Below are 12,661 nucleotides of genomic sequence, written 5' to 3' on the forward strand. Positions count from 1 at the left end.
TTTTGCCTGTGAAATTGAATAGCCTATTTCTTGCCAGGGTATGAAATAAGGATGGCTTTACCATACATAAAGGCAGATCACTCTCTGAAGTCCTGTATGATTGCAAAGTGTTTGCTGAGTGCTCTTGTGACTGGTGCTCTTGGATAGGCAACTGGTGGGATGTTCCAGCCCCATGGGGTGTTGCAGACAGGCTGGAGTAAGCCCTACCCAACAACAGCACAAGAATCCTTGGACTCCTGGAAAAAATCTCACTGGACGTCAGCTGTCAAGATTTCTCACTCTTTCTGAAACATCCAATAACTGTTAAAAACAAAATAATTAATTACATTTTTAGTAAATTAAAATATTAAATGTAAATATGTAGCCCACCATATTTTTTTCTTTCTGCCCTGTTATTCTCCGATCCCCATTCACTTGACGCAGGATCCAAAAGCATATCCCCTGTCAGGAACCACCAGCAGAGTATGGTCAGGAAGTTCAGAATTTCCACGCTTGTGCATGAATCCCAAACTTACTGGCTCTGGTCCCTGTTTCAAAATCTGTGTCTTTGAAGCTGACCAATGTATCAGATCCTATTTCAGGAGGTATTCTGGGTTAGTAAATAGAACAAACAAGAAGAGTTGTAATAGGATAATGCAATATGCTAATCAGTTCCTTTTTAAAATATTCAATTTATATATGTACTCAGGGCACAAATTGCAATGCTCAAATCTTGTAGTGTCTGAGGAGCACTTGTTTAATTTTATTAATTTTCAATTAATTATTTTTCATGGGCAATACTTTCATTCATTCCCTCTACTAGAATGAATTCAGAACTGCTTCCAAGTAAGTCTCAGACACTACTTTCTTTAAACATTATTAATATGCTCTTCTCAATTACCTGCTTTTTTTACTTCCCAGATTAGTCTTGCCCGACATTTCATGAAGGCTTCTGTGCTTGAGAAAGAAGCAGAATTTCATGAATAGAAACCCTTTGTTTTAGCCCAGACATCTAGGGAGCATGAGTTATTGTATTCATGGCCAAGGTAGATTTTTGGACCAAAGTCTTCTGAGGGACAGGCAGGAGAGTGGATCTGTGGGCAAGATCAGGTCAATCATGATCTCATTAAATGGTGAAGCAAACTTGAGCAGCCTCCTCACCTGCTTGTGCTCATAGTTATGTTCTTAACTGTAGGCATTCTGTAATTTGAGTGGTGAGGTCAACAGTTGCCTTTTACCCTCTGGAGAACAAGTAAGCCATACGTTTTTCATTGCTCCTGGAGGAATTAAATATTACGCTTTCTAATGGTTACATTCTAGATGAAGCTATTATCTAGATTAATTCACAATTAAGATGCATTTGAACAGGCTACCTTTCTCTTGTAACATAATAAATAACAAACCCATGCAATGGCTTTAATGTGGAAATAGACTTGTTGATAAGATGAATATTTTTTTCAGTGAGAACCATTTCAATAGAATGTAAGACAACATATGAATTGGATATTTGCTTAAACAATTGAAATATGCTTTCATATCTGTTGATGTACACTCTCCTTGATGGTTCAATCTTCAGGACAAAACTTTCCTATTTTGAAACACACATCCTAGAAAATTTAGATATTAAATGCCATCTTTCTTTAAAGGGTGATCTCCTTATCTGGAGATCAAATGAACTGTTGAATGCACAGCAGAGCTTAGGTCTATTTTGAAGTGTAAAAAGGATACAAAGACTCCATCTTTCAATGTTAAGTTTGATGTTGAGTACCAGCTGTTTCAAAAACTTATCCTGTATAATCAGATTTGGTCTTGGTGATATGTGTGAGAAATGTCACAGATGCTTGTGCTCTATAATTATTTGGTCTGGCAAGACCATTGATAATTGTTCATCCTTAATCATCCTTGAGACTGGCATTGAAACATCTTCTTCATTATGTAATGAAGTGCAATGAAAGTATACACACAATTCTGTAGGAAGTTCTAGATGTTTAGGTTCAGTGACAATATAGGAACTGCAATATACTTCTCAGTTTAACAGAGCAGAATATTTTTCAATTTTAGCTTTTCACTAATGTCCTTTTGGAGAGTAGAGAATTGTCTGGTTCTGACAGTGATGCCAGTGCACTTTGTATGTGGCATATTCTGCAGCCAGAGTGCATTAATCTCTGAATATTTAGGACAGTGGAGAAGGTGCCAATCAATCACACTGTTTGGTTCTGAGCTGTCTCAGGTTTCTGGACTATTGCTAGTTTGTAGTCATTCAGAAATATGGAGAGTGGTGAACCATGTTCCTGATTTGTGCCTGGTAGATGGTGGAAGGACTTTGGGAGAGATGAGATGTGAATCTCTGCACTTCCTTCATATTCATGGCATTTACATGGCTGGTAAAGTTGACCTTCTGTTCAGTGGAGTCTTTCAGGATATTGATGGTGCGGAACTCAGTGATGATAACACCATTGAATGTCAAGATTGGTTGGATGGTTTGGCTCTCTCTTGTTGGGGATGAGCAGTGGCAGGCACTTGTGCAGTTCAAATGTGACTTGTAACTTAGCAGCTCTAAAGTCTCGGACATGTTTCCAGGTATTTGTGGTGAGCAAATGTGATGTGACTTAGCAGCTCCAAGGTCGAGGCAGAATGGACAGAATTATTGTCTGATGACTTCAGGCTGGAACAAATAGCTTTGGATTAACCAGTGAATGTTCCCACATCTAAAGGATGATTCATGAGCTAGTTGAAGATGTCCAGGTCTACAATACAACCTGAAGAACCCCTCCAGTGATGACCTGGCACTGCAATGATTGACCCCGGAGAACCACAACTGGCTAAGAGTATAACCAGAGATGGAATGGAAGACCACTGGAACAATGAAGAGGACAAAGACAACTGGTGCATTTCTGACTGACATCAATACTAGTGAGGTTAATTGCTCAATTTGAAAGGAGCTACATCATGAGTAACTGAGTTATACAGAGTGGAAGGAGGAGGATCAAGCCAGCATAAGATGGGAGATTTGTATGTAGGATCAATGACAATGTTCCACAACATGATTGTCCAATGGATTCTGATCCCCATTGGTATCAGGATCACAGAAAATGTTGCAGAGCACAATGGAAGTGGAGGTAACATTAAAAACTCATTTCGTGGAAAGGGGAAAGAGACTAGATCAGTGGTTCCCAACCTTTTACTTTCCTCTCATATACCACTTTAAGTATTCCCTATGCCATAAGTGTTCTGTGATTAATAAGGGATTGCTTAAGGTGGTATGTGAGTGGAAAGAAAAAGTTTGAAAACCACTGTTTTAATCATTCCAAATTGATTTGTTCTGTGCATGGTTTCATAACTCCAAAGGAAATGGGCCAATGATAATTTTTCTCAAGCAAAATATTTCAGTAATAATTGGGTCTAGAGCTGTGATTCTCAACCTTCCCTTCCTACTCACATACCACTTAAAGCAATCCCTTACTAATCACAGAACACTTATGGCATAGGGAATACTTAAAGTGGTATGTGAGTGGAAAGTAAAAGGTTGGGAACCACTGGACTAGATAATAAGGGGTTTAGAATGAAAGATATATGTGAGAGGACATTGGTGAATTAGGAAGAGAGCAAAACCACAGGTGGTTGATTAAGGAATAGAATATGAGAGCAGGATGTGATGTTGAGGCTTTAAAAGACACTGGTGAGACCTCACTTGGAGTATTGTAAGCAGTTTTTGGCACCTCATTGAAGAAAAGATGTGCTGAAATTGGAGAGGGAAATTCAAAGGAATTTCTCTAGGATAATTCCAGGAATGACAGGGTTATCAAACAAGGAGTGTTTGACAGCTCTTGGCCTGTATTCATTGGAATTTAGGAGAATGGGGGGATCACATTGAAATATTTTGAATGTTGAAAGGCTTGGACAGAGTAGATGAAGAAAAATTGTTTTCCAAGGAGGGACAGTCAAGGACAAGAAGGCAGAACTTCAGGATTGAAGGTGGCCAGCTTAGAACAGAGGGTGGTAAATCTGTGAAATTTGTTGCCACAGGCGGTTGTGGAGGTCAGGTCATTGGGTGTATTTAAGACAGAGATTGATAGGTTTTTGAGTAGCCAAGTTGTCAAAGGCTATGGAGAGAAGGCCGGGCAGGGAGGCTGAGTAGGAAAATTGAACCAGCTTATGGTTGAATGGTAGGGAAAACTGAATGGGCTAAATAGCCTATTTCTGTTCATCTGTCTTATGGGGGTGTGGGTACCTGCAAATTCACAATTTAATGATTGTCATTGGATTGTAGACGACCCAGATGGAAGGTGTGGTGCTGTTCCTCTTGTTTGAATATGGCTTGTACCCTGGCAGTAGAGGAAGGGAGCTGGGGTTGGCTGTTGCAGAAACAGTGCAGGTGCTCTGCAAAGTGGTCACCGAGTCTGCACTTGGTCCCACCTATGTAGAGGAGGCTACATCTGAGCAGATGAGTTAGAGGAGGTGCATGTGAATTTATGCTTCTCCTGAAAGGACTCTTTAGGTCCCGGGATAGTGTTGATAGAAGAAGTGTAGGGACATTCTGTCCTGAAACAGGGTCTCGACCTGAAACCTCTGCCACAGATGTTGCCCTCACAGGAATTGTCTAACCCACTGAGTTCCTTCAGCAGCTTCTTTTTAAAACTGTTTTTGAGAGCTGTTCAACATAGAGAGGTACTGGCTCGTAGGGGGAGGACAGAAAGAGATAATCAGCAGGAGGTTTTCATGTCCATGCTTTATCCAATGCCTTAAGTAGCCAAGATGTTTGGAGTCAATATTACAGCATCAATCCTGATTAGATAACACTGTACTGCCATATTCACTGGGTGAGATCAGCCTGAATATCAGAAGGCACCCAGACTTATGAAATTAGTTTTGGATATTGACTAAAATGTTTGATCTTGTGGATGTGACTATGTCAGGCAGTTAATTCACAAATCATGGGCAAACTCTCTCAATTTGGATACACCTCAATTATCAGGTAGAAGGTTACTGAAGTGTTGGCTGTGCATGCTTACTTTCTGCCATATCTGGGACCTCAGCTGATTGTTTTCATGCTATTGGCTTTCATGCCAGTTTGATGTAACCGAATGGCTTCCTGGTAACTTCAAATGGCACTCCTCTCATCCAAGGGCAATTGCCATCTCAATTTGGATGATAGTTTGAGACTTCCCGCTTCCAGTTTTAAACTGGAGGGGAACCAGTATCCTCGCAGTGAAGTTTGCTCGGGCTACTTGGGAGAGTTTAAACTGGAGTAGCAGGGAGGGTGGGAAGCAAAAGAGCAGTTGGAAGAGTTGAGGGAATGGCAGATGACATGTAGGTATTAGAGGATATATATTACATACAACAGCAGAATTTTAGTTTCATGTTTGGCTCAGGCATATGAGCCAAAGGGCTTTTTCTTGTGTTACCCTGTTCTATGTTCCACTGGCACTGTCCAGTCTCTGAAACTTTCTCATTTTTAGTATTTCTGTCATAAAAACAAATGTATGCAAATGAAAGGGAATTGAAGCACCCCTTTTTTGTCATGCCACTATTTCTTGTTCCCTCAAGTTATTTCTAGCTGTCTCTAAAAGATTAATCATCCCTTCCTGAATATCGAGGTAACCCTTGGTTTTTGGCTGTGGTCTGGATGCAGGTTGATGGGACTAGACAGAATAATAGTTCAGGACAGATTAGATTGGCTGAAGGGCCTATTTCTGTCATGTAGTGTTCTATGGACCTTTCATCTTATTTCCAACATGAATATTCAGTACCAAAGATGGTAATGGAGGTAGATTTTATTACAACAATGAAACATGGATAGATGAATAAATTACAGGCACATAGGTAGTTGACAGGGGAATGGATCCCTCTGCATTGCTCTCACGTATGGCATATAGCCTCAACAAGTGGAATGGCCTCTTTCTGTCAGGCAATATTTTGTGATTGTGTGAAAGTTGGTTTCCTTTCTTTTGATCGTGGACTCATCCAAACTTGGCTACATTAGAACACAGATCTCTACCAATCTACCTGCACAGCTGAATTTTAGCCTTAATTGAATCATAAATCCAGTTAAAGGAGCAAGTAAGCTGTAGTGTGGTGGTTACTAGTCTGTGAACTTGCCTTTTATGTTTACCCTGCAACACACCTTGAGTTACTTGTTGTGTCAAACTGTTTCATGTTATTTGTGTTGTATAACTTTTGCCTATTAAATTGTTAATAGAAAGTGGAGGTGTGGCGGGGGGGGGGGGGGAAGAGGAATGTACTTTAAATAAATGTGGTCCTTCTTAATTCACTTCAAGCATGAACATATAAAGCATAATTGATTAACGTGACCATTGGATAGGCCTGGTCTCTCTTCTAGCCATCAATCACCATTACCCATGATGTAATTGCAAAATAAGCCATGCAAGTGGCACGGTTACATTCCAATTAGGAGATCATGTTTAAGTATTAATGATTATTTGGTTGAAGGCAGTTTCCTCAATGAAGGAAAATATCAAATGTCTTGGTACAATAAAATGAAACACAATGTGACAGAATGTTTAATTATTTGACCAAATCACAAGGTCAATTTGGAAAATTTATCAGCTGTTGAGTTTTCAATTCTAACTGATGATTCTTCGACCCACAGTCCTTCACAAGGATATAGGGGGCTGCCGAGCTGCTACCATTACAGGCACGCTGTCGAGGATCTCTCTGAATGATGATGAAGAGGAGAAGGGGATCAACCCCAAGAGTATGAATTTTTCAACCCTCCCAGGAAATATGATTTCCAAAGTTTTGATACAACAGCCTCCGACTATGCATGTGCCAATTGGAATGAACGAATTGACTGAGCAGTGTATGAAGAAGGACAACAGTGAACTGCGACGGACAGTTTATTTATGCACTGACGACAATCTAAGAGCGGGAGACGCTGACTTGGCTCAGGCCCAAGAGAGGATGATGGAGAGTGACTACATTGTAATGCCAAGAGGTTCGGCAAATATTCAACCTGTCATTAAAGATGAAAGCAAATTAAACATCAGCATGGAAGGCATGTCACATGATAGGTTGGTACATTTTAAGGTTAATCCTGAATTTAATACAAGTGCGCCTGTGATGGATCACATCAGTTTCAATTTAGATCAACATCTCACCGCACAAGAACACAAACAGAATATACCGTATGAATCACGGTCGGCAGTAAAGAACTTCCTTGTTTCCGAACTTGATGAAAATAACACTGCATTGTCAAGGAGTGAAACAGGTTCAACAGTATCCATGAGTTCTTTAGAGGTTAGTAGGTCTGCATCAGATCAGCAGAAAAAAAATGTTTTTTTGGTTATGTCCATGTGATGCATTTCTCTTGAGGTGGCCTGTTTGCTTTATTTGTTTGTAGCAGATTATATGTTGTTATATCATTTCTGTTAAATTTCAATCCAATATAAGGTTTATCTTATTTTGTAGAGCCCTCAGCAGGAAAGAACCAAGTCAGTTCAGTAAACCTTTAAGTGACGTTTGCACGAACTAACAGTCCAAATTTGCTCTGCTCCAGAATTCGGTCTCTACTTATTCCCATTATTTGTGATAGTATCATTTCCAAAGTGGCAGATAAAGAATATCATGTAGACTCAGTAACTGTCACTCATTAATAATGCCAATTTAAACTCACTGCTTCTTTCCAAACAGGTAATGGATTAAATAAATTGGCTAAAATGGCGGATCATTGTTGGAACAGGTTATCACAGATTTTCGGAATGTAGTTGAATTGGTAACAAATATTATTTGAAGATGGCAAAAAGCCCCAGGGGCTAATAATACTTTGCTTTTTGCACACAACCCTGACATTTCTCAAGGAAGGTAGAAAGACTTCAAAAAAAAATTGTGAGCCATACCTCGTAGCTTCCCATGGCCCAAACGAGAAGCTTCCAACTGTCCACTCACCCCAGGCAACAAAGGAAGTGGTGTGGTCAAAGGTGGGACGCCCAGCCTTAATTTCTGATCTCCTTCATTAATGACTTGCATGAGACCATGCCCACTGGTGGTCTTCAGTCAGGCTAGTCCCTGAATGGGCATGGATCCCAATGGCTTCCTCTCACTTCAGGTCAGGTAAGATTGCCTCCATGTGGGTTTCTGGCCATCATATATTTAAGTAGTCTTATCAATCAAGAGAATACAAGATGGGAAAGAATTACAACAGAATATGTTACAAATTGTGGAGAGTACTTCAATGTCACATCTGTTCAAAATATTTAAACATAGAGTCCTACCGATTGTACAAGATATTTATTTTGCAACCAGTATGGGCAGGATGTCTTTAGACTATCTGTTTACGGATTGTGGGAATGTTGTAAGGAGATGTCTGCAGGAATGCCTGCTGTTCCATTCAGAACAGCTGGTGTTTGCCACTCTGAGTCTGTGGAAGTTTGGGAATTCCACACCAGATTCAGGTCTCGAACCTCTGCACATTTAATCTCTGGGATGTCTTGAGTGCATTCATGGTGGAATGTGTACGACTGCGGACTCCCAGCAGCTGTTCAGGGAACTGTGATGGTGATTATTGCTGAAATGGAGAGCAGGTGCTGCAGTGAAGAAAGGTAAGTATGTGGCAATTTACCATCTCAAAATTTTATCGAGCAAATTTAAATTAAAATCATTGTTTTTCTTTGTTTTTGTTTATTCTTTCACGTTGAAAGATTTTGTTGGTATTTTTCAATGTTTTTGAATGTCAGTCCCTGGTAGTTTGGCACCAGTGAGCTGTGGGGATGACTTTCATTGAGCATCAGAAAGTCTTTGGGATGTCCTCAGCTTTGTTCTGGGCTGGGTTTGAACGACCTTGGGTCTTCTGCACGACTGGATTGAGCCATCTTGGGCCCTTGGCTCAGGTGTGAGGGACACTAGGTGGGAAGGTGCTGAGCTTGGCTTTGTGGAGGTCAGTTAGGTTGGGTTGAGCTGTGTTGGCCTGAACCCCAGGCTGTGGTGAGTCCTGTCCTGTATTGGCCTGAGTTTTGCTTTCAGCTGTTGTGAATTAGACCTTGGGACCCACTCTGTTAAAGACTGGATTGGTGGTAGGTAGTCAACAAGCAGTGTGAAGGGCAGCAGGCTTAGACAATGTTTACCTTTGATTAAATCCTTTGTGTGACCATCCAGACACACAGGGGACTGCAGATGCTGGTATTTGAAGCTAAATACAATTTACTGGAAGAATTCAGAGGAACAAGCGACATCATTGGAAGAATTCTCAATGAAGATTTTCAGCTCAAAACATAATTTTTCTCCCACTGAAGTCGCTTGACTTGCTGAGTTCCTCCAGCAGAGTGTGTTTAAATCATTACAAAGATGTTGTTTTCCTTGGTGCTTGAAAGAATGGGAATAATCACTTGCATCCTGGTGAAGGATAGTTAATTTTTTCATGGTTACAGATTGTGGAAGTAATGATAAGACTTCTACAGTATGTTAAAGATTTCTGGACATACTTCAAGATTTCAAGTTAATTTCTTGTCATCTGATTTTACATATACAATCTGTCAAAGCAGTACGACTCCAGACCATAGTACAGCCACACAAACGACATGGCAACCCAAAATGAAAATATATCAAAATAATTTTCAGCTTTATAGAATTGTTAAACTCCTCAGGCTCAGGGAACGTTCCTCTTCACTCAAAACTGGTGGACATTTTCTAACATCTAGCTGTAACCTGTCTCCTTGTACCATTGCCTGGCTTCTAAAAATTGATTGTATTTCGCATTGTACTATTAGGCAGTTTTTGTTCCGGGTCAGGGGAACACTATCTCAGTTTTAATGCTGTATGGTGTTAATTGCGATAAATAAATAATATCTGATACCTGAGTCTTACTGCCTTTGGGGAAAAAACTATTTCCCACCCAGGCAGTACTATTTTTTAAGCTCCTCTAATTCTTGCTTGAAGATAGTGTCTCAAAGATACTGCAGGTTGAATGGTAAGGGTGCTCAATGATTATCTGAGCCCTCTTTAAGCATTACTCCCTGTAGATATTGTTGATAGAGGGAAGGGAGACCCCAGTGATCTTCTCAGCAGTTTTAATCATCCTCCATGCCAATGCTTTGCAGTTAACATACCACACTATGATGCAGCCAGCCAGGACACTCTATTTTGCTCCTGTGGAGCATTGATAGGATGGTGGCCAGTAGTCTTGCCCTCTTCAATTTGTTTAGAAAGTGTAGACGCTGCTGCGCCTTTCTGACTAATGAGGAGGTGTCGTAGGTCCAGGGTAGGTCCTCTTTTAACTGGACCCACAAGACATTGTCGTCTTATCCCTTGACTTCTGTAGATGTGCCTCAGAAGAGATCTGTAGTGCTCAGCAGGGGGATTGCACCATCTTGGACACTTTGATCCAGTGATGCTATCTGGATATCCCCTGCTTGCCTCAAGAGGGGAAAGACGCAGTAAGCACAGTTAAACACCTTTCCATCGATGAACATTGAGTTCCAGGCTCAGCTCTATGATAATGGGCAATTTCCATCTGCTTGCTGACTGAGAGAACTGCACATGGGTGATCCAGAAGTGCAGGGACACGCTGGTTCCATTACAATGACACCATCGTCTTTGGGGTTCTTGGAGCAAAGGAGATGCACATCAATGTGCATCTAAACACAGATGTTTGAGAGGATGCTTCAGATCTCCTGAATGGACACTTTATGGATTGTGACTGATTAAAAAGGTACGTTCCAACAGAGGCAATGTGATACAGCAGGAGGTGAATGAATCTCAAGCCTGAGCTGGCCGTCAGCCTACCTCCCACAAAAGCAACAGGGAATGATGCCGTGCTCTGTTCTCCCTGTAAGTCCTCTAGATAGAAGTCGATGGTTAAACCACAAAGGAGACAAAACTGACATTGCTCAGGAATCTCCTTATTTATTTCCTTCTGCAGAATATTGCATGATCACACCACCAGGTGCATGAAGACAAAGTGTTCGCGTTGTAGTTAGCACAAAGCTATTACAGTGCCAGTGACCCAGATTTAAATCCAGCGCTGTCTGTAAGGAGTTTGCACGTTCTCCCCATGTCTCCATGGGTTTCCTCCAGGTGCTCCACATTCCAAAAATGTACAGGATACGTAGGTTAATTAGTGTATTTGGGTGGTACAGGCTCATGGACCAGAAGGGCCTGTTACTGTGCTGTATCTCTAAATTAAATAATGCATTCTGATTCGAAGGAACACTGTTAAGAGAAGGCTGCTGCGTATTTGCCTGATGTGTGTGTCACTGGGGAGGCCAGAAATTATTGTCCATCAGTAATTGAAAAAGTGGTGGTGAACGACTGCAGACCTTCTGGTGAAGAGTGCATGTCATAGAGCTTGAGAGCAACAGGGATAACACGGGGGAGCAGTGGAGAGGCTCCCACAGAAGACAGGAGGAAAACTTCTTCAGGATAAGCATCCTTCAGAGACTTTGCAGTCCCCAGCATCTCATTTAACTCCAATCCTTCTGGTGAAGGTGCATTGGGTGATGACTTCCAGGATTTCAATCCCATGGCAACCAAGTACATGTGATAGATTTCCAAGGCAGGATTGTGTGGATTTGTAGGAGAGCTTGTTGCTGTTGTTCCATGCAGTCCATTGAAGTGCAGGTCTTCAGTTTGTGGAGATGATGTTGGAGAGGTCAGAGGTGGAAGGAATTATAACTTAGGGCAGCTAAGCATGTACCAATTGCCTTGAATTGCCCCAGGCTTCTTTGAGGAACTACACTCATCCAAGCAAGTATTCCATCGTTCTTCTGACATGCCTTGTAAATGGTGGATTGACTCTGGGGGATGGAACATGAGTCTCTCACCATGGGATACCCAGCCTTCAACAGACTGTTGCTGATGTTTGGTTTGATGCTACTGCCTCGAGGAACTCCTGGAGTGATGGCCCTTCGCTGTAACGATTGACTTCTAACAGCCATTCAGATTTACCGGAGCTCTTTGATACCACAGTCAACTAGATGCTGCCCAGATGTTGAGAGCAATAACTCACCTTGCCTCTGGGCTTTAGCTTTCTTTCCTTCTGAAGTTGGGATAAATGCTTTAAAGCTCTAAAGACATGAATTATTACCTTCTGGCTCTTACTGCCTGTTGGGGTGTATGTGACAAAGTTTTTGGAATCACTTGCACAGCTGGGAGCTCTAATGTCTTTGTCAACAGTCATTCATCAAGGAACAGGGTTAAGGTATCAATTATTCATTTGCTTGTGTAATCTTACTTTGTATTAAATAGCTGACACATTGCCCACATTACAACAATGAACTAAAGCAATGGTGGTGATTCACCTTGTGGGACTAATATCAATAAATTTCCTCTTTAAGACGGTAAAAAACCAGAACAAGAATGAATGGAGGAGGCACATTACATTGCAATGGACACAACACAACATGATTCTGTTCAGTGAACACATGACCTTTACACTTTAATGCTTTTCTATCTTGCAAATTCTGTAAGCAATATGGTTGAGGTTATGCATATTTTTAAAATTAGTCCAAATATTAAGGCCAACTTTAATAGAAAAAAAATCTGCAAGCTGTTTTCTGTTTATTAGTTGAAGGTCATTAACATTCTGTTGAAATGCACCAGGCACTGCTGTATCCTCGTTCCCTTGTACCACCCACTCTTCTCCAGTCTCAACAATATCTTTGTGAATCTTTTCTGCACCCTCTCCACCTTGATCCCATCCTGAATGACTTTATTTTTTTTTGCATTTCAA

The 12,661-nt window shown here is 41.1% G+C and overlaps 1 protein-coding gene across 5 annotated transcripts in view; it reads left to right on the forward strand.

Annotated features, from left to right (window-relative positions):
- The window catches only part of LOC138736495 (adhesion G protein-coupled receptor B3-like), a 658,849-nt gene that overhangs the window by 625,862 nt on the left and 20,326 nt on the right, over positions 1-12,661 (forward strand). For all 5 annotated transcript variants that reach the window (XM_069886125.1, XM_069886124.1, XM_069886126.1 and 2 more), the window contains one exon: positions 6,590-7,236. In XM_069886125.1, the coding sequence (XP_069742226.1) occupies positions 6,590-7,236 (647 nt within the window). The remainder of the gene's footprint in view (positions 1-6,589; positions 7,237-12,661) is intronic.

The sequence above is a fragment of the Narcine bancroftii genome, chromosome 6, assembly GCF_036971445.1.
Source record: "Narcine bancroftii isolate sNarBan1 chromosome 6, sNarBan1.hap1, whole genome shotgun sequence".
Classification (NCBI taxonomy): domain Eukaryota; kingdom Metazoa; phylum Chordata; class Chondrichthyes; order Torpediniformes; family Narcinidae; genus Narcine; species Narcine bancroftii.